Below are 20,239 nucleotides of genomic sequence, written 5' to 3'. Positions count from 1 at the left end.
CTTATGCTAGGCAAGCGCTCTATCACTGAGCTATACTTCCCACCCCAGGGTAGACATTTTAGGTAAGTTCAAATGTAGGTTAAATTTGCCTTTGCTGTGCATACATAGTCCTGGGCTAAGACTGAGGGAAAGAAGGCAAGCATTGCTTTGGCTGTGGGTGGAAACCTTTCTCAGCTGGAAGACAGTAGGCCCAGCCTGACACAGCCAGGGGGAGCTGACAGAGTGCAGGAGGAGCTCTGGCATCTCAAGGCACAATTGGTGTCCTTGGCCATAGCCTCTCAAGACAGCTTATTCTGCCTACTGTGCAAGTTGTGGGAATATAGAGAGCTCGGTTCTGGGGATGTATCTGGCTGGCAGTGTGCTATGTCCACAGGCTGCATCCATGATCTGGTCACTGTTCTGAGGGCTTTCTGGCACAGCAAGCTCCTGGCTTCCCTGTTCTGCCCATTGTAGGAAGTGTAGCTTTCTGTCCAGTGGGGTGGCATGTTCAGGGAGCTATGAACTGCTGCTTCACATTCTCTGCTGCTGTCAGCAGGCCAGGTGCAATCATAGGCAGGTGTCAATGTGTAGTTGCATGGCCACAGCTCCTGGCTGCTATGTGCCTGACAGATCCTAGTGCTTCTAACTCAAGGGATCATGAGACAAACTGCTGCTAGCGGTGGAAAGGTTATGGGCCCTAAGAGCAAGGCTTTGTTATTCCCTAGGAGACTTCTGACAAGAGCGTGATCGAGCTGCAGCAGTATGCCAAGAAGAACAAGCCCAACCTGCACATACTGAGCAAGCTCCAGGAGGAAATGAAGAGACTTGCTGAGGAGAGGGTGAGCACTATCCACAACTACTGTCCCCTCATTTACTCCTGTAAGCAGTCACTGAGCCATACCATCCCTAGGGCAGCTAGGAGGAACATTAGATACTATGAACCCATTCCTGACCTCTGACACTCTGGAAATGTCTGAATCCTCCTTCCAGATGAGACTTGCTTTTCTTTGAGCTTCAATGTCATACTTTTGTAAAATAGCTTTATTTTTAGTTAAGGTAGAGAATCAGTAGGCCAGCCTGCTAGTGGGTGAAGGGCTCAGCCTCTGAGGACTTACTGGGTTTTCATTTGGAGCTGGGTGTTTGATGACAGGGATGGTACAGCTTAGGTCTCCTGAGGAACTCCAAAGGGTCACAGAAAACTGAACCTGGGCAGGGCTTTGTCCTGGTGAAGCTTCTAAACCCACTGTGGATAGCTCCCCCCTCCCTCCCCCAGGCAGATAATGGTGTTCCCTGTCCCCAGGCACTGTTCATGTGATCATTTACAACCCCACCTAGTCCTTCCAGGTTGCAGTTCTTTCAGCTCTGGCATCTGCCTGCACCCATGTACAAATCCTTAGGACTAGATGTCTGCTGCTTGTGGTCTGGGAGATGCCTTGCTTTTGCTCTCAGGTGGGGTTAAACCTTGTCTGCCTGAAACTAGCAGGGCTGACAAGCTTGCTCCTAGTTGGGAAATGGACTTTGGGGGCCCAAGGGCAACAGGCCCAGGACATGGTGACATTGGGCAAGCAAAGCAAATGAAGAGGCTAGCTGAGGAAAGGGTAAACATTGCCCATGCCATCTGTGCCTTATTTTGCCCCTGCAAGTACCCATACCTGTAGCTGGGATGAGAGAGACTCACTCTAAAGGGAGGGGTGAATCCTGGCTTCTAAGATGTCACCTCACTCAAGTTCTTCACTTCTGGGTATGTGTCCTGATTGCCAGGAAAGTGATAGCACATGGTGTCCCTGGGAGATCCTCTTCAGTCCCAATCTAGCTTGCTCCTCAGGCCTTCCATATAGCTAAGCACTGCAAGCACCTGTGCCCTCTGGAGTCCAGGGGTCTCCTGATGCTGGTCTGCTGGCCTCACCCTGCCTCTCTCCTAAGCCCACCTCACTCATATCCTTGACCTTTTGTTCTTCCAGGAGGAGACTAGGAAAAAGCCTAAGATGTCTATTGTGGCATCAGCCCAGCCTGGTGGTGAACCCCTTTGCACTGTGGACGTGTGAGGGAGGCAGCCTGGTCTGGGGCAAGGGGCCATCAGCAGCACTGCCTGGGAGAATACCAGCCACCTACCGCTCACTCTGCAGCCTCAGGCCACCAACCTAGTTATCTTCCCTGCAGCCAGTGTCTGGAACCAAACCAGAGGGTAGAGGCTCTGGTACATGGGGACAGCCATGGCTATACAGCACAACGGTCAAGCAGCAGTTCTCCTCTGGAAGCTGCTCCCAGGCCTGAATGGATGTGTTTAAGGATCAATTCCAAATGATTACCCAAGTGGAAGCTGATAATTTGGACTGCTGCAGACTGCTCATATGCACCTGCTACAGGCTTTTAATGAAGGTTTTCATGAATTTTAGTATATAACACACACCGACGAGAAATGATACTCAGATGACAGTTGAGTAAGGACAGCAGAGTCCTGTGGCTGGGGCTGGCTCCTGATGCCAGGTGGCCCCTGTGCCCTGAGCCACTGCAGGGACCTGGTTAGAAGGTGCACATGGCACCCTGTCCCTTACCACCTGCCTTCTGTGTTTTCCCTTTTTCTCTGAAAAAGTTATAAGAGTTAGGAATATTTCAGACCATTTTGGTTTAAAATAAACAATTTTAGCATTGAACTATTTTTCAGAGATTGCGGGCAAATCATCAAGGTAGCTATTCTCTATTTGTGACTGAAGTTGCCAGTGAGGACACCAGACCCAGTCTCTGCATCAACTTGGCCTGCTACTGGGCTTGGTCTACTCTTTGATCTTGTCTTAATGTCCTACAGTTGCCTCCCTGGACACTGAGGCCCCTGCCTTTGTTGGCACCTGGCAACAGGTTTTTTTACAAAGATTTTTGCACAGTTGAATCCATCTGTCCACCCATCAATTTTTAAAGCTTTTATGATATTTTAGCATTTGCAAAGAAACTTTTACAGTGAGAGTAGAAGGTAGATTTAAAATCATGCATTTAAGCAAGCGGACTTCTTTGAAGAAATAAGGGCCTTTAGTGCAGTACGCCAAGGGCTAGCTGAATACACGGTGGCTGACTCAACTTTTAGTGACAGTGGCCTCCTCGGGTGTCAAGGGCAGTTCCTCTGTATAGCCAGGTCCAGTGTCCAGCTGGCTTTTCAACTTGTCACCTGTGTTCACGGGGTAGCCTCTCTGAGGGTAGATGTTTCTGTCTGAATTAGCATGTGTGTGTTCAGGACCCCGGTGGTGGTGGCCAGCAATTGACCTGTCCCCAGCACCTGTTCAGGGGTCATGTGCTCACTGGACACCAGAGCCCAGCACTGGGCTGTATCCTCATGTTCCATGATATGTCTCCTACCATATCCCTGCAGTCAAGAAGGCATTTGTCCTAGAGACAGAATGTCATCTGAGTTGCCCACACTGTATCCCTCCCTCACACCTGTGTGACTGAGGTTGACTTTTGTGTTGACCTTGAGGAAAAAAAACAAAAAACAAAATCAAGTTGCTGTAATTAGACACTTGCTTCTGTCTTGCCTCCTGTCTGCAGCTGTGAATAGTCATTTGACCATGACTGTTGCCCTTGAAACGGCCAGATTGACCATTGTGAACCAAAGCTTTGTGCACACATTAGCCTAGAAGACAGTGAGCTTCACTGGGCTGGTCTGTCCCAGACGCCACCACAGCAGGTGCTGCCACACAGTTGTGGTCTCTAGTGTCCTCCCTCTGCTACATATGGGCACAAGCCCTGTACGCACACACAGCTGTACTGTGGGGCCTGTGCCAATGCTGCTTCTGTGCACTAGGCCACAGCTGTTTGAGTGAGCCTCAATGGTCTGAACACATAAAGCAAACTCTAAAAGGGAATGGCTGGTATTTATTTATTCTGGGCATGGGGTGGAATGACATTGTGGACCCTCAATTGGCCAGACTCCAGCCCCTTGTGGGCTGCAGTGCCTACTAGTAGACACATCTGTCCTTGTTAGGGGGTTAGCAGCAACCTGGTATGTATAGCCTTTGGTCACTGTATGGAGGTGGCCTTCTTCCTGGGTTGAGGGCCAGGTTGATTTTGGGAGCAATTAGGAGGATCTTTTCCTCAGGTGCAGGGACATCCTTCTGCTTGCATGCTCTGGAACATCCAGTTGATACTTCCTCGGTCTTGTGTGTCTGCCTCTCCAAGCATAAAACCTAACATCCTATTAAACAGCGAGCTTTGCACTATTCAGGGCCTTGGTGAGCTCCTTTGGCAAGTCATGCAAATTGACCCCAGCATGATACCCCAGGCCTGGTAGGGTGTCATAGAGGCTCAAGGGTCAGACTAAAATGAAGGGCAGAAATTCTCAGGCAGCTTGGATAGGGTTGAGATACTTAACTCACCCTGTCCCTTTGCACGCACAGAATGGGGCAGAGAGGAGTACGTGTTTACCAAAGTTCTTCACAAACACCCTCAATTCAGCAGTTGTTTATTCTGGTCCTTATAGCCTGGCTGTTCCAGAAGGATGGGGTGAGGGATGGACAGGCCATAGAAGTCCAGCTGTCTTCTGAGCCATATCATGGTCATGTTGGTCCTGGCAAGGCAGCTAGGCCTTGTGCCCTGTGATTGCTCTTCTGAGCATCTTGAGACAAGCAAGACTGTGGGAAGCCCCCTAGCTTCTGCCCCCATGATAAGCCCTGTTCTGGAAGAGCTGGACCCTGCAGTTTCCAGGGCCTAGGATGAAAAGGAGGCCCCAACTTCCAGTGTGGTATCATTAGCGGGCTCTTGTGAGGGGTGGGCTAGAGGGTCTTGGTGCTCTAGGACTCCTGTACTATTGGGGTGTTCCACCCTCTCGAACAGAATGAGCATCTCACAGTGTGGGGTTTGTGGGAACAGGTCCACGGCCACAGCTTTGACTGGTCGGAAGGGGATGCCCTTGACCCGGTTAGATGGGGCCCTGCAGAGGCTGTAGTGGGAAGGGAATGCCAAAGTCAGTCCTACAGGACTAGCCAAGGACTCCTGGGGGAGGCAGAAGAGTACTGGGCCCCGGACCACCCCAGATCCCAGTTTTAACACTCACTCCACAAAATTGCCCATGGCTGCCCGGGGGTTGCATGAGACATACAGGAGCCGCTTGAGGTTCTCAGCTCTTCGGATGGCAAGGATCACCTTGGAATCTGAGAAGGCACAGATATAGGCTAGGTCCCCAAGACCTTAAACTGCACAGCCTGGCAGGCCACCTGCCATCTCCCCAAGTATATGTCACTCACGCAGGCCAGCTCGCGGTGGGTCCAAGATGGCCACAAGTTGTTGGGAGGCCAGTCTGCACACCAGAGTGGGCACCAGGTCCTCGGCCCTCCCGCAGTGGAATTCAACGTTGCTTAGCTCTGAAGATGCACCATTGTTGTCAGTGGGCCTGGGATAATCTCCCCCATGGGTCCAGCCCTGAGTGGCACCATAAGGCTCTTTGGAAAGCACTGGCCAGAGAATTTCTTCTGTCCTATTGGGTACCTTCAGAACTGGAGCATGTGGGTCTACAGGGTCCTTTTGGGCCCCTCTGCCCCCCAACAGGTCCTCAGAGCCATGGAGTATGTTATAGGTACAATGGTTGAGGTATAACCAGGACCACCAGCCTGCTGCATGGGCTACAGACTCTCACCATTGGCATGGGCATTCACCCGGGCATCCTCCACAGCCTCCTGGCATAGCTCAATCCCAATGACTCTCTTCACCTTCTGAAATGGAAAAAGGACCAGATGATGGCTCCCTGTATGAGGCAAAGTGGGCAGCTGAATCAGACTGGGTCTGGGACCTGGGAAAGGACTGAGCCTTCAAGTTGTAGAGATCAGTGGGAGTAATGGGGAAGGGTGGAGAGATGAGAGGGCAACCTCAGCTGGGTCAGGAGGGCTTACCCAGGCAAGGGCCAGGCCAATGGTACCAGTGCCACAGCACACATCCAACACTGTACTTTCCTTGTCCAGCTGGGCCCAATCCTGGATGACTGTGTAGAGCACCTCGGCGGCAGGTGTGTTCACCTGGAAGGTGGCCATGGCACACTCAGTGCAGGCCTCCCCTCCTGGGGCAGTCCCTGACCCCAGAGGCAGGACTGCCACCCCACGCACCTAAGTTCCCAGCTTCATCCTGCTGAGACTTTCAGGGTCTCAGAGACACGCTGGCATCATGCCAATAATCTTACCCAGTCTCTTTTGACTTTAAAAACCAAATTTGTGCCAATGTGCACAACCCTAACCACACCCCCAATTATAAGAAGCATTTCTCTAATTAATGGATTTGTATGGCCCTCTCAACCTCATCCAGCTCCCCAGACTATAGCCTCCAATGGCTTCCTTCGCCATGCCAGTAGAGCGTACATCTACCTCCCATGGGAATTCACAAAAGAGCCCTAGAGTCCCTGACTCTTATCTCCCAGCCCCACCTCTGGTCTTCCAGCAGGTCCTGCCAAGCCTGACTACAAAATAGGGTCTTTACCTATTCTAAGTCTCCATACCTCCTAAAAGGTCTCTCCAATAGCTATTCTCTAGCCCAAAGACCAATGAGGCCTCCTCCTTGCCAAGGCCTGGGTAGTGTCCTATGGTGGTAAAATGTGCCTGTTTCTCAACCTCTCTGTGATGAGAAGGGCCATCACCACGTATATCTATGGGTTGTTACAAGTATCGAATCAGGAACTAACAACCACTCTCCCATCCCAGTCTTCCTGTGGCTCTCCCACCTAGATGCTTTCCACAGATATCTGCAAGACTAGCTAGTTTTTTGTTGCCATCTAGTCCACATTGTCTCCAACATGCTTTGATGTTGTGTCAGGCCTCCCATTCTTATGTCCTTGTGTCACACCTACCTGGAAAAAGGCATGAGGAGAGATCTGGAAGGTCAGCCCAAGCAGGTCCTCCTGAATACACCGGTCCCCAGCCACATGCTCCAGGAGTAGGCTCTCCTGGCTGGGAGTCTTTCTGTGTGTGGAGAGGCAGGTGTATCAGGGTCACCCGCTCCTGCAAGCTTCCCTCCTGTTCCCACCTGGGCTCCTCACCGCTGTCCCTCCTCCACGAAGTAAAGACAGGTCACCCCGCTGGTCCTTCCTGGTCCCTCCATGAAATGTTGTACCAGGGAGGCCTTCAGCCCTGCCAGTTCCTCATGGCTCAATTTCTACAGTAGGTGATTCAAAGCCCCATCAGGTTGTGCCACGGCCACTCTCAGAGACCCTCCCCCACCAGAGCCACCCTCCTGAGACCTGGGGGTGGAAGTAGGCAATGGCCATGGCCTGGCCGCGGCGGCTGGTGCGAACAGTCAGCTGCTTCCAGTGGCCTGTATATGTCTCAGGGTCATATGCAGAGTATGGGGTGGACCTGTGGGAGCCATGAACAGCCATAAGTACCCAAAGTTTGCCAACCAAGACCAGAGGGACAGCATTCCTGCTTTCTCCCTCTGGTCATCTCTCCCCTCACCCTCTCCTCATGTTTCCCAACAGCAGGCACTCCAGAACCCTGGGGAGGACCCACACCCTCTGCTCCCAGGTGCTCTCAGGACTTCCCAGGGGCCCAGTCCCAGAATCTCACCGTATGAATTCCTGGAAGGATTTCACCACCCGTTTCGTGGCTTCAGGGATATGCACTGTGTCAAAGGGGGCTGCTACAGCACACGTCCCACCCTTGTATTTGCCAAGTCGGCAGCCAACAGTGTTATCTTCCCCATCCACCCCAATGCCAACCAGAAACTCACACTTATTACGATACTCAGTCTGTGGGGAGAGAAGGCAGAAAGAAGGAGCCAGACCTTACCCTGGCTATCCAGCACTTGTGTAACACAGCAGCAAGAGCAATACCCCAACTTCCCCAGAGTCTGGCAGTTGAAAAACAAGACAACTACTGGTCACATGATGAAACCAAAGAAACCAGGAAGAAACAAAACAGGAAGAGAGAGAAGAGCAAAAAGAAAGCTTTAAAAAAAAACAGGATGGGCTGGGGTGTATGTTGCTCAGTGATATGGTGCTTGCCCAACATGCTTGAGGCCCTGGGTTTGGTCCACAGAACTGCAATCCCTGTCCCCAACACAGGATGGGGGCTTGTGGCTATCCCAGTCCCGCCTGACCTGCTGGGGTGATGGCCTGACCCCCTCCAGTGGGCAGCAGGCCTTGTTGTGCTTGTGCCTCTGTGTGAGCAGCCAGGGCAGCAGTGTGCGATTGGTGTTTCCAATTTCCCTGCAGGATGAAGTAGATCTGTGGTTTTAGTCAGCCCACTGCCCCCTACCCACATTGGAATACTTTCCAAAAGCCAAGCTCCTGGGTCCCTCCCTTGAGACCTCACTATTGCCACTGATAATCACAGGAGACTTACTGGCCACCACCCTGACAGCTCAGATCCCATGGTGTATATCCCTCATAGAGCAGGCAGCAGAGTTGAGTTCTGGTGTTGAGAGTATCCTGCCCCAAACTCACTTGGCAAGCCTTTGCAGCACCTGCTCACACTCCAGCCGCTTTCGCTCCAGCTGCTCAGCATAGGGCACTGTCCAAAGAGGGGTCACCACATCAGCAACTCGCATTGCTGGTGGCTCACCCTCTTGCTGCCTCTTCCTGGCCATGGGGTCCGCCTTGGGGCGGGCCAGGCGCACGCTGAGTGGGCGGCCTTTCCAGAGGGCTCCATGTAGCACCCGAAGGGCCTTGTCCCGCTCAGCAGCACTGCGAAAGGTCACAAAGGCACAGGGTGGTTGCCCAAAGAGTTTTGTTTTATGGGGCTGCAGGCCAAAGCGGCCCAAAAAACGTCGGACATCGCTGAAGCTGGCATGTCGAGGCACATTCTGCAGCTCTAGCTTGAAGATCTCTGAGGTGAACAAGTCATCCCTGATGTAATTGTAAAGCCCAGGTTGAGGACCAGAGCCTGCAGCAGTCCTAGGCCCGTCTTTCTCCTCCTGCTTCTCTCGGGGTACTGGGGCTTCAGGGCTGTCCAGGACATTGCTGCATCGCTGGCTGCAGACCTCCATGGGCTCTGAGGCCTGTGTGGACAAACAGCCAGACTGAGAACCAGATCTCGGGGCCTGACATCCCCTTCCCCAGGATCCGTTTTCCAACACCCAGGCCCTCAGCCCACCTGCACCTAGCCGCACCCCAACAGGCTTCTCCTTTCTATCCTCCTGAGCCCACTACCATCTCCTACCCTACCCCGTGTCACCTTTTTATCCCACCTCTTCTTCCAGGGGATTCCTACCCCACCCCAACTCCTCCGCATCTCCGCCCGCGTCTCCCTTCATTTTACTTCGTTGCTCGGCTTCTCACTCATCGTCGGGACAGTCAGCTGCCTGGAGTGGGCGCCACACGAGGGCCGCCTTGGCGCCCAATCTTGGGCCTGTCACACTAAAGGTGCTCAGAAGGCAGGTGCGACGTCGCGAGGCCAACTCTCCAGCTCTGCCCAGTGGGGGGCGGAGAGGTATGTCGGGGATCGAACCTCCGGTATTCAGAGCCTCGTTTTGGGCACAGGGCTGCACCACCCGCCAGCCCACCAGGGGCCCGTGGCAGCTGCTCGCTTCGCCAGCCACTCTCCAATCCGAGAGCGCGTATCTCCGGGGCCGCGCTTCTCTATGGTCTTGGCTTCCGGTGATGACATCAAAACGCGCCATGTCAGATCCTCAAACCAGTCCCTTTCACCAGCGCCAGAGCGCGCGCGCGGCCGGTGGACGGAAATGTGCGCGGGGGCAGTCGGGAGAGCGCGCTGCTCTGGCTGACTGGCTGGCTGGGCATGCGCCGCGGGCGTTTTGGCGGGAAGCACAGGGTGGGCGGGACAATGAGTGTCCGCTTCCTGCGCCAATAAAGCTGCACTGGTTTTGAATCGCGTCGCGTTTCCCGCCGCCGGGGTCAGGGGTTAGGGTTCGGGTCGCGGGGCGGAGGGAAGAGCGGGCAGGCGGGAGGCGCCGGCGCCAGACGCGGAGGAAAGAAGCTACGATTAGTCGCCTAGAGGCCTCGGAGTCAGTGAAGACCGAACTAGTCGAGCTGCCGCCGCCGCCGCGTTCCCATGGCGGCCGCCCAGGTGCGGCCTGGCCCAGGCGGGGACTGGGAGGGCGGGGGCCAGGGGGCTGGGGCCGCTATCGGCGGCCACGTGGGCGGCCCGTGCCTCCGCCACCAACCCCCGCCGGCCTGTGGGTTCGGGGCTTGTGGAGCTAGGGGCCGGAGCGCGCGGGGCCTGGGGCCTCGAGGCCTGTGGAATCAAGGCTAGCGGGATCTGGGGGCGTAAGCTTGGTTCGCGCGGGCTGGAGGGCGCTCGCGTGACCTTGGGGTGGGCCGGGAAAAAGCCATTGCCACGAAAGGCGGTCCTGGTTGCCCGGGATAGGGGCAGGAGACCGGTTTCCTCCGGCTCGGCCCATTGGTGGGCTTTCCATCGGGACAGTATTCTTCCATCCCGTCGCCCACGCAGCAATTCATTCATTCGGTCCTTAGGTCTGGAACCGCCGCCGGCCTCCGTGGCGGAAGCTCGTGTTCCAACGAGGGGGACGGGTCGTGGACACGCCGACCCAGGGCGGGGGCGGCTTTGTTGGCTGCTAGTGTCTGGTCGGATGCCGGCCGCAGCGGAGCCGCAGTGCTGTGAAACCAAAGGAAGAACAGCGAAGGGCTTATGTTTTCTTTTCCTGTTTGAGTCTAGTAGTGAGTCTGGGGTTTTTTCTGTATCGTCCAGGCATGTGTTTTGTAAAACTTAAACTTAAATGTGATAATTTGTGCGCTATAAATCTTTGAGTTGGTTCAGACCCTTATGACTTTGACTTGTGATTTTCTTAGAAACCTATCAACTTAATTTTCCAAGCCATGATAAAATTTTTGGCAGAATTGTGAATTCCGTGTAAATACTAGTAGTCTAGAGCAATCTTTTGTCATTGTAGTAAGAGCATGCATGGATATCCCTTAGTGAAAACTCTTAGATTTGCATTTTGCCATAAGGCTAACATTTACTGAGTTCGTCATTGTGTCTTTTGATCTTCACATGGCAGGTATCATTATCTTCATTTTACCGGTGAGGAAACTGGGGCTCAAAGAGTTGAGGGAGTTTCTCCTAGGCTACTCCTCAAGGAGCCACAGACAGTCTGCATGGTTCTGATTGATGTTTGTGGATCTGGGGGAGGGGTGCTGAAATCCAGTGTCTTGCTGCACACTTAGTGCTGTGATTTTGTGGAGTTGGATGTAAATGCACATTTTTGCTGATGTGAAAGTCTGTGAGCTTAAATTCTGATTTGGGGTGAGGCCTGTCCTTGTTTTCCGGATGCCATTCACTATTGGGGATGCCTGCTGTGGGCCAGGTTCTCCAGCCTGCAGCATCACTTCTTTGCATCTTCCTGCACAGGACCCTCATCAGGACCATGATACCTCTACTGAGAATGCAGATGAGTCCAATCACGACCCCCAGTTTGAGCCTATAGTTTCGCTCCCTGAGCAAGAAATTAAAACGCTGGAGGAAGATGAAGAGGAACTTTTTAAGATGTAAGTATGTTCATGTCACTGGAGGGAAAGTTATCTTTGGTAATGTGGAAGTTATGATTTTTGTGAGCATCACATCTTGGCTTGGCTTGATTGTGGCTATTTGAAGTGTTACCAGAGATAGGTTCTGTTGACAATAAAAAATGAGATGAAACAAAATATGAGCACACACATGCAAGGATTTAATTTACTTTCAACTGAAAGGAGAAGACCTGATCTATGGAGGGACAGGCTGCTCTTTGAACAAAGGCATACATAAGCTTTTTATTGATTTACTGGGGTTGGGCTAAACTCTGGTAATTTTCTATTGGTATAGTTTTTGAAGATGTTTTTTCTTGTACCACACTAGGACCACCAGGACCCTTCCCTGGGTTCCCTAGCTGTCCTTACTTGCCATCTCACCTCCAGCAATCCAGTTTCCTTCCCTTGGTGGAGCTGGAAGTCTTAATTGTTTTTGCAGCATAAAGTTGTGTCTTACCTTTTTTCTGTTGCCATATCAGAATACCAAAGAGTGGACCATTTGCAAAGAATAGAAGTAGGGGGAGATGTAATTCAATGGTAGTGCCCCTTTCCCAGCATTATGTTAAGATATAACTTGGTGGTAGAGCACCTGCCTAGCATTATGTTAAGCTGAATTAAATTTTCAACAAATGTTTAGGGCACATTTAAACAAGTACAAACTTTGGCAGTCTGAAATTTTGGGAATTCCCGACTCTTTTCATGTACAAAATAACTCTTGGAATTACAAGTGAAAATGGATAGCTTTATTTATGAGGTTTATTTGTGTGTGTGTGTGCGCGTGTGTGTGTATGTGTGTAGTGTGTGTATGTATTTAATTACTTTTTGGTTGTCTGGAAATTGAACCCAGAATACTCTACCACTGAGCTACATCTGTACCTCTTTTAACTTTTTGAGACAAGATTTTAAAACGAGGTCTTACCCAAGTAACCCAGGCTGGTCTTGAATTTGCAGTCCTCAGACAAGTATGCACCACCATGCCTGGCTCAGGGTTACTTTTTAAAAAGTAGTGTACACACGCAGTGGTTGGGAGGTTTTGAAGTACCGCTAGGTATGAGCTTTGTGTTTTGTGACTACATCACAGAACTACAGAGATCATAGCTTACGCCCAGAATTGCCTGAGATATTAAATTCAGTTACACTTCAGTGAAAGTAAGGTTTTAGTTTATTCCTTGTGCAAATTTGTGCCCTCTAGTCTCCACCCACTTCAGGTAGATCCAAGATACCAGGTTTGGCTATTCTGAGGTGGACGAAGGAAGATGAGAAAATTCCATCCCAAGCCATTCTTCCAGGGAATGGGGCTGGAGAAGGAAGCATGGGCAAAGAAAGCTACAGGCGCCCTTTCGGTCCTAGAGGGTGGTGGGCATTTTCCTAAAGATACTGGATCACTGGTCTCTGTTCTACCTTGGGATTGCTGTAGCCCCAGGTGGGGAGTAGCTCATACTTGAAGTGACATGATACTTGTCACCTGCTTACCTGCCATGGGTTGAGAAGTGTTGCTATCTTGGGCAGGGTCACTTGCTCTCAGACATGAGGCCAGTTGATTGGGCCTTTTCATCTGGATCTTTGGGTTTCCTGTTAAGTAATCTTGTTTTGTTTTTTGGTAAGGGATCGAACTTGAGGGCACTCAACCACTGACATCCCTGGCCCTATTTTGTATTTTATTTAGAGATAGGGTCTCACTGAGTTGCTTAGCACCTTGCCTTTGCTGAGGCTGGCTTTGAACTCCCCATTCTCCTTTCTCAGCCTCTCAAGCCTCTGGGATTACAGGCATGCGCCACCCACTGTGCCTGGCCTGTTAGGTAATCTTGTGAGAACATGGTATCCCTTGACTGAATTGAGGTTGGATGAGGGTAGAGTCTTTGGTAGAAGAGAGACAGGCAGAACTGGGGAGGCAGAGGGAGGATGCTAACCTGAGCCCTCAGGACAGAACTATTGATTTACTGCTGGATCCTGGGTGCCCCTGTATGTGAAGTACTGCTCCTTGACAGGAGATTCATGTCCTGGTCCTCTGGGTTGAGGGCACACGAGCAAATTTATCTCTGGGAAGACTTGGGCCTGAGAAAGACCTCTGTGTGGCCATGGGATGCTATGGTAGGCTCAGCCTACTGAGGGCTTCTTTACTTTTTCCCTTTGAGGGGGTCATATGTTTTTGCTGGGGAAAGTGTTGAAACTGTTTACATATTTTTTCATTTTGGCTGTGAAATTAAAGTGGCCTGTAATTTGTTGGCTGTGCTGCTCTTTTGGGTGGTACTGGGTGCCTAGTGGTTACTTGAGCTCAAAGGAGGGAAAGAGTGTTTATAGAAACACGGGATCCAGTGGCACATAGCTGTGCTGTGTTTAGCACTCACTTAATGGCTTTTCTTAACAGGCGAGCAAAGCTATTTCGATTTGCTTCAGAGAATGATCTTCCAGAATGGAAGGAACGAGGCACTGGTGATGTCAAGCTCCTGAAACATAAGGAGAAAGGAACCATCCGCCTTCTCATGAGGAGGGACAAGACCCTGAAGATATGCGCCAACCACTATAGTAGGTGGCCTCTTAAGGTTGTTTTTTTATTCTCAGCCCCTAAGCTATGTTAGATTGACTTGGGAACAACAGGAAGGTTTTTTTAGGCCTGACTTGGAACCTGGGAATGTGTTGTTACATGGAGTGCATGTTTGTGTTGTTTGAATTTAAGATATGAAGTATACCTTTCTTTTGGGCTCAGTGGTACATGCCTATAGTACCAGCTACTAGGGAGGTAGAGGTAGAGGATTGCACATTCTAGGCCAGCCTGGGCATTTTAGCAAGGCCCTGTCTTGAAGTAAAATTATAGAAAGGGATGAGCATGTAGTTCAGTGGTAGAACACTTGGCCTAGCATGTGCAAGGCCCTGGGTTCAACCCCCAGGGCTGGGAAGGAAAAAAAAAAAAGTCTTTCAAATGTGCCTTTTAACTATGAGCTACAATGAAGCTTAGAGAACATGGGATGTGAGGTTTAATTAGATGGGTCCTGATAGGATGGATGCAGAGCACCAGGCCAGTCTTGGGACATGGAATGAATGGGAGGGTGTCCCTACTGTTTTTGTCTGCTGGCTGCCATGCAGAAACAATTCATGCTCCTCTTGGTGGGTGCTGTGTTGAGAAGCACATGTGTCCTGGACCATCCCTTGGTAGACCTCCTAGTGCTGAGTCTGTATTTTCCAGAGCTATCTGTGTGGCTTCCAGTGTCTGGTGCATTTTATGGGCCCTTGTCAAGTGGGGAGGATGGTTGTGAGTGTAGGCCAGGCATCCAAGAGGGGTGTGGAGGAGGTATGGATGTGTAGAATGTACAGGAGGCCTGGAGACTATTATGTTGGGCTGCAGTGGATGAGATCTCTGAGCTCTAGTTTACACTGATTTGTAGGTGTGGCTGTGACTGGGGTCATGGACCCACCTGGAGTCCCTGGAGACTTCTGCCAGAGGCACAGGGGTCATTGACTGGGCGGAGATACCAGGGACAAGGTGTCTACAAGACACCTGTAGACAAGAGGCTCTCTTTAGGGGACGCTCCCTGATTGGCTGTGGGACCTGTCTCCCTTCTTCTCCCCTCAAGTTTGCATGGGCCTAATGGGTTCAGGATAAGCATGTTTATTCTAGGCCATTGCCCTGTCTTCATGACTTAGAAGCATTTGTATGGGACTCTGATATCAACTGTTCTCATTCCTCAGTGGTCATCTTAAATGATAGAACATGGAGTGGTCATGCTGGCCTGATTATGTGTCCTGGATGAAAGTCCTGTTTCTGGATTTCTTCCCTTCCATTGACCCCCACCTTCCAGTCAGCCAGATTGAATGCCATTAGGAAGGGCTGGCTCCCTTGACTTTGCCCTGATGTCTGACTTTAGGCCTTGGGACTACAACACTGGGGGGGCTACTACCAACGGGCTTGGTGTGAGTAGTCACACTGGAATCAAAACTGAAGCTTGCTTTACCCATGTCCACTTTTCTGGAGGTAGGGTCATCTGTGCTGAGTGGTCTTAAGATAGTTCAGGAAACCCTCAGAAATATCCTCATGGTCAGGGAGCGGGTGCCTTCCCACATTTAGGATTGTCCTAAATGTGGATGGTTTTAAGTGAATATGGACTGTTTTCAAAGAGGTTTGGGTGAAATGTAAACCCTGTGGGATTTTGTCTGGGCCCGATTCTCAGACCCCAAATTTTCTATGTTGCCTGAAATGAGTCTTTCAGTTTCACTAGCAGAACTCTTTTTGGCCGAAGGGTTTGTGAGCTTTCCTAGGTAGTCCCCATCAGCCTCATAGGCTTCTCTCTTCCAAGTCACGCCAACGATGGAACTGAAGCCAAACGCCGGCAGCGACCGTGCCTGGGTTTGGAACACCCATGCTGACTTTGCTGATGAGTACCCTAAGCCAGAGCTGCTCGCCATCCGCTTCCTAAACGCTGAGAGTAAGTGGAAAGGGGTACCCTGGAGACCTATTGACTATAGCATTGCAGTGCAGTGTTGCTTTTGGAGAAAAGGTGACAGTGACTGGGAATGTTCGTTGGAGAGTTTTGGCATGCTATTTGGGGGCTGTGCAGGGTGTTTCCTCTTAGGTGCTACTGCTGAGCAAGTGTCCATGGTGCAGTCCCAGATCTAGCACTTAGTTTGCTCCTCAAGCTCCAATTCCCATTGGTGCTTTTGCCAGGTTTATGGCTCCCTGAGGCTAGGTACAGTGATGTTACCTGGATACCAACAACCTGCAGAGACCATACAGAGGTCTGTAGATCTAGGCTGACCTCTCTTCTGCTTAGGGTTTTTTTGTGGATTTGTGAAAGCTGAGGAGTTAGTGGTTGCCATGTGCAGCACCCCAGTAGTTGATGGTTTGGTGGAGTGGGGCTGTCCCTCCAACACTGTGTGGCTCCCAGTCCCTGGTGCACTTTATGGGCCCTTGTCAGATGGGGAGGATGGTTGTAGAGAATAGTCCTTGGAAAAGAGTTCACTGCCTCCTTCGTTGTATGAATTGTCACAGTCAGATGAAGGGAGATGGCCCAGCCCATCCTTAGGTTAAAAATTGCATAGGACAAGAGCCCTTTGGGAATCCTGGTCTTTCAGACCCTCTAGGATATGTCCTTTCCACACTTGGGCTCTTAGGAATTTATCTCTCTTCTTTCCACAGATGCACAAAAATTCAAAACAAAGTTTGAAGAATGCAGAAAAGCGATTGAAGAGAGAGAAAAGAAAGGTGACACTATGCCCCTGGGTGGGGGGTTCCTTGCAGACTCACTCTGCACCCAGCTGCAGTCCCAGGCGGGTGCTTTTTCAGTCTGCTAAAAAAACATTCCAGGAGCTGTGGCTGCCTGAATCTGTCAGGGACAGTGCAGCTGCCTGGGGACACAGGTGCTTCCTGGGGGGGCCTCCTGAGTTCATGTTCATCATCATGGCTCACATCAGTGGGGTCCAGGTGGGCAGTTAAGTCATAATGTATGGAACCTACCAGGTGATTTGAGAATCATCCTCATTTTCTCTTTGTAGGACTTGATCTCCTGGTTCTTAGGGGCAGATGGTGGCTGTGGTAGTAAGTGACCAGATGTCACTGAGCAGCCCAGTAAGAGTGGCCAGCAGTGTTTTCTCTGGGCTCAGCTGGGAGATTAGTGGGCAGTGCTCAAGGATGAAGTATCCCCTGTGCTCTGGGCCTGGTGAGGAGGCAGCATGATCTGGACTTCTGTTTTCTTACTGTGCTCTCCTTTTTGGTAGGACTGGGCAAAAATGATAATGCTGAAAAAGTGACCGAAAAGCTGGAAGCTCTTTCTGTGAAGGAGGAGAATAAGGAACCTGGAGAGGAGACCGAGGAGAAATCGGAGAAGCAATGAGTCGTCTTAATTTCTTTTCCTCTTTCTTTTTCTTCTTTTTCTTTTTTTTAATTTTGCCCTGCCCTTCCTTTTGGGTTTATTTTTATTCTGTTATGTTTTCATAAGGACTTTATATAAAGAACTGAATTCCAACATTCAGGTTTTTTTTCCTTAAGTTTTTACCTTATTGAAGATGACTTGAGAAAATCCATTCCCCAGTCATGAAAATGTACTGTGCTAACTTTCTTTTCCATAGTGGAAACACTTATTTATAGTCATCAAAAATAGTGAATAAAAAATGCATTTGAAACCTGGACCAGATGGTAGGACTGCATGTGTGTGAACAGTACTGTGAGCACTGTTGGTCCTGGCTAGCTCCTGGGGGTGCCTGCCTGAGCCCTTTTGAGTATGCATGTTCAGATCTGCCTGTGACTGTGATGGTGGGTCTTGATGTTGCCACAGGTTGTATCTTGGAAGACTCCTTGCCTTGCTGAGGTTGTGGGTCTTGTGGGTCTTGGAGAACTTGAGCTGCTGTTGGCCACTGGAGGCATGATGTGTCAGCCCGTACTGGAACAGGGGCTGGTGCATGGGGCTGAGGTGTGTTCTGCCACTTCTTTAGGCCTGAACAAGTGTTGTTGCACTGTGGTGAGGAGATAGGTAGGCACAGTGTGTGTATGTATGTGTGTGTATGTATGCATTTGGTTCTAGTTGGCCCCTGTAGGCAGAGTGGTGGGCATAGTCCTTGCCAAGTGGGGCTTAGTCCTATATCCCTCCTGTGGGAAACCCTGACAGATAACTCACGACTTGGAGCAAACTATCTCAACTCTGGACCTCCTGGACTTGAAATCTAAATTCAGCCTTGTTTGAATTGTGAGCATCTGCAGTAGCTTTAAATAAGAGGTGTTTTCAAGCATGCTCTTTGGGGTTTGGTATAGCAAAACATGTTCTTTGCAGACATTTTCTTAAGGGGAGAAAGGGTTTCATGTACAAGAGGCTTTTTAAAGCATGTTCTGACTGTCATGTGTCTAAGGTGACCAAGAGACAAGGCTCTGAGGAGTTGTGCCAGCCCTCCCCACCATAGGGCAGGATTGAGCAAGGACCTGACCCCAGATGGGCCACAAGACGGACTCAATCATGACTTGTGGCAATTTGCCCTTAACATCTACCAGGGTAAAGTGTGGGCATCTGCCACACTTCTGCTGTTGCTCCTTAATCTCTCCATCTGTCAGTGGTGGCTCCTACTGGCTGTTCTGTCTGAACTTCCTGAGTGCCTGGTCCTGCTTGGTGAGTGTATGTCCTGTTTAAACACAGTTCCTAATTCCTGCGGGAATCAGCTGCTCTTATTATAAAAACTCACACAAAGACTGCACAGGCTATCTCTTGTCTGCTGGGAACCTTGCGAATTACCTCCAGCACATTGGTAGTGGCTTGGTGGGGCTCTACCCCAGGAGGAGTTGAGGATTGCACACAGTGACCATTAAGTCCTATAGCAGTAGAATTGTGATGCTGTAAATCATAGGTGGAACCTCACTTTGCTGTTTACATTTCCTTGAAGCCTCACAGGCGCAGGAGTCAGATAATGTTGCATACCATGACTTGATTTTCCTTGAAGAAAGCCCTTCGCTGGGATAGAATGAATGTTTACCATTGTCTTCGCTTTGGGTTCCAATAATCCTCCAGCTAAATTCCTTCATCTAGGGATGGGAGAAGTGTTTCCAAACGGTGTTTCTGGCAGCAGAAAGACTCTTCAGAATGGATGGGGGACACTACCATCCTCTGCTCAGGTTGTATCATGGGGTGCATTGAAGGAAATAGCTTGTGACACTATAGGAAGTTCTGCTCAAAGGGAGACATGCAGGGGACTGAGTCAGCATCAGCCCTACTGGCCATCATGTAGGCTAAGTAAGGGTACATACTGCCCAGCCTGACATGTTTCCAGGTTGTCATCTTTTGGCAAAAGCAATATAGGTCCTAATAGAAGTTAGGGATTCAGCGTATCTGTGTTCCAGATGTGTGCCAAGACTGCCTCCCCCCACCAGTGGATACCTGAAACCTCATTAGTGAATATACTATTATTTCATATATAAATATACATACACACATAATTTATGTTAAAGTTAGGCATAGTAAAAGATTAACAATGGAAGAAGATTAAATGGTAATAGTGAATGTAATGTTGAAATTATTGTACTAAATATCTTAGCAACATTTTTTTCCTTTCCTAATTAAGTGGAAAACTCACCTTTTCATTTACAGGAAGAACTTCACAGCTTCTCTTTAACATATCCAAATTGCCAGCATTACTACTATTTTGCTTTGGGGCTATTATTAAATAAAGGTTACTTGAACATAAGCATTACAATGCTAGGGCAGCTGATCTTATAACTTAGAAGGCTACTAAGTGTCAAATGATTAGGGTAGTAGATACAGTGTGGATATGTTGGGTGAAGGGATAATTCACATAAGCTGTTTGGAGCAGGATGGTACAAAATTTCATTTTAGTCTAAACACACAATATAAAACTCAAATTGTGGGCTGGGATTGTGGCTCAGTGGCCAAGTGATTGCCTCACATGTGTGAGGCACTGGATTCAATCCTCAGCACCATATTTAAAAAAATAAAGTTATTTAAAATTCATTGTTTATTCAATTTTCCATTTAATAATTTTTGGGTTGCAGATAACTGAAACTATTGAAAGCAAAACTGCTGATTAAGGGGTATAGATAGCCTTACATCTCAGGTCTGTGTGCTGGGTTGACTGAGGGAGCACCTACTTGCTTCGTTTTTCCTGTCCCTGTCCCTTGGAGGACAGGGAAAATGAAGCAAGTTGAGGAGCAACACTAGTGAGTGAGGCCTCTTTCATCCTCATGGTGCCCCAGCTTCCCCACTGCTGGCCCCATTGCTTGTCTGGCCCTGCAGGTGGAGTAAGTACTGAGGCTTACCTCACTGGGACCCCTCTGGACCCCTCTCTGCCCGCTTATCTGTGTTAATAAGAGATCCAAACCTG

The 20,239-nt window shown here is 50.0% G+C and overlaps 3 protein-coding genes and 1 non-coding gene across 8 annotated transcripts in view; 3 read left to right on the top strand and 1 right to left on the bottom strand.

The window, feature by feature from the left end:
• The window catches only part of Dgcr8 (DGCR8 microprocessor complex subunit), a 39,169-nt gene extending 35,336 nt beyond the window's left edge, over window positions 1-3,833 (top strand). For all 4 annotated transcript variants that reach the window (XM_076855991.1, XM_076856103.1, XM_076856162.1 and 1 more), the window contains 2 exons: window positions 705-818; window positions 1,941-3,833. In XM_076855991.1, coding sequence (XP_076712106.1) covers window positions 705-818; window positions 1,941-2,024 — 198 coding nt within the window. In that variant the 3' untranslated portion in view covers window positions 2,025-3,833. The remainder of the gene's footprint in view (window positions 1-704; window positions 819-1,940) is intronic.
• Window positions 3,834-4,412: 579 nt separating this feature from the next.
• Trmt2a (tRNA methyltransferase 2A) lies at window positions 4,413-9,505 on the bottom strand. Of its 2 annotated transcripts, none has more exons than XM_076856262.1 (12): window positions 9,204-9,505; window positions 8,390-8,943; window positions 8,044-8,170; window positions 7,512-7,693; window positions 7,187-7,301; window positions 6,986-7,101; window positions 6,797-6,908; window positions 5,853-5,975; window positions 5,600-5,675; window positions 5,211-5,327; window positions 5,021-5,117; window positions 4,413-4,906 (listed from the first exon to the last, which is right to left on the bottom strand). In XM_076856262.1, exons 1-12 carry the CDS (start codon window positions 9,225-9,227, stop codon window positions 4,675-4,677), a joined length of 1,875 nt encoding a protein of 624 aa, XP_076712377.1. In that variant the 5' UTR covers window positions 9,228-9,505; the 3' UTR covers window positions 4,413-4,674. The 2 variants fall into 2 exon arrangements, with proteins under 2 accessions (XP_076712377.1, XP_076712463.1); XM_076856348.1 differs by having other exon boundaries at window positions 8,044-8,152.
• Window positions 9,506-9,807: 302 nt separating this feature from the next.
• Ranbp1 (RAN binding protein 1) lies at window positions 9,808-17,548 on the top strand. The gene is made up of 6 exons (XM_076856472.1): window positions 9,808-9,971; window positions 11,274-11,410; window positions 13,797-13,954; window positions 15,721-15,849; window positions 16,560-16,625; window positions 17,138-17,548. Exons 1-6 carry the CDS (start codon window positions 9,957-9,959, stop codon window positions 17,251-17,253), a joined length of 621 nt encoding a protein of 206 aa, XP_076712587.1. The 5' UTR covers window positions 9,808-9,956; the 3' UTR covers window positions 17,254-17,548.
• On the top strand, window positions 16,658-16,782 carry LOC143384326 (small nucleolar RNA SNORA77). Its single transcript, XR_013089291.1, has one exon. It is a non-coding gene; the product is annotated as a small nucleolar RNA SNORA77 (small nucleolar RNA).
• Window positions 17,549-20,239: the final 2,691 nt, after the last annotated feature.

This window comes from Callospermophilus lateralis, chromosome 1, assembly GCF_048772815.1.
Source record: "Callospermophilus lateralis isolate mCalLat2 chromosome 1, mCalLat2.hap1, whole genome shotgun sequence".
NCBI lineage: Eukaryota > Metazoa > Chordata > Mammalia > Rodentia > Sciuridae > Callospermophilus > Callospermophilus lateralis.
The sequence above is the reverse complement of the archived record's forward strand: the minus strand, read 5'-3'. Positions and strand labels throughout refer to the sequence as shown.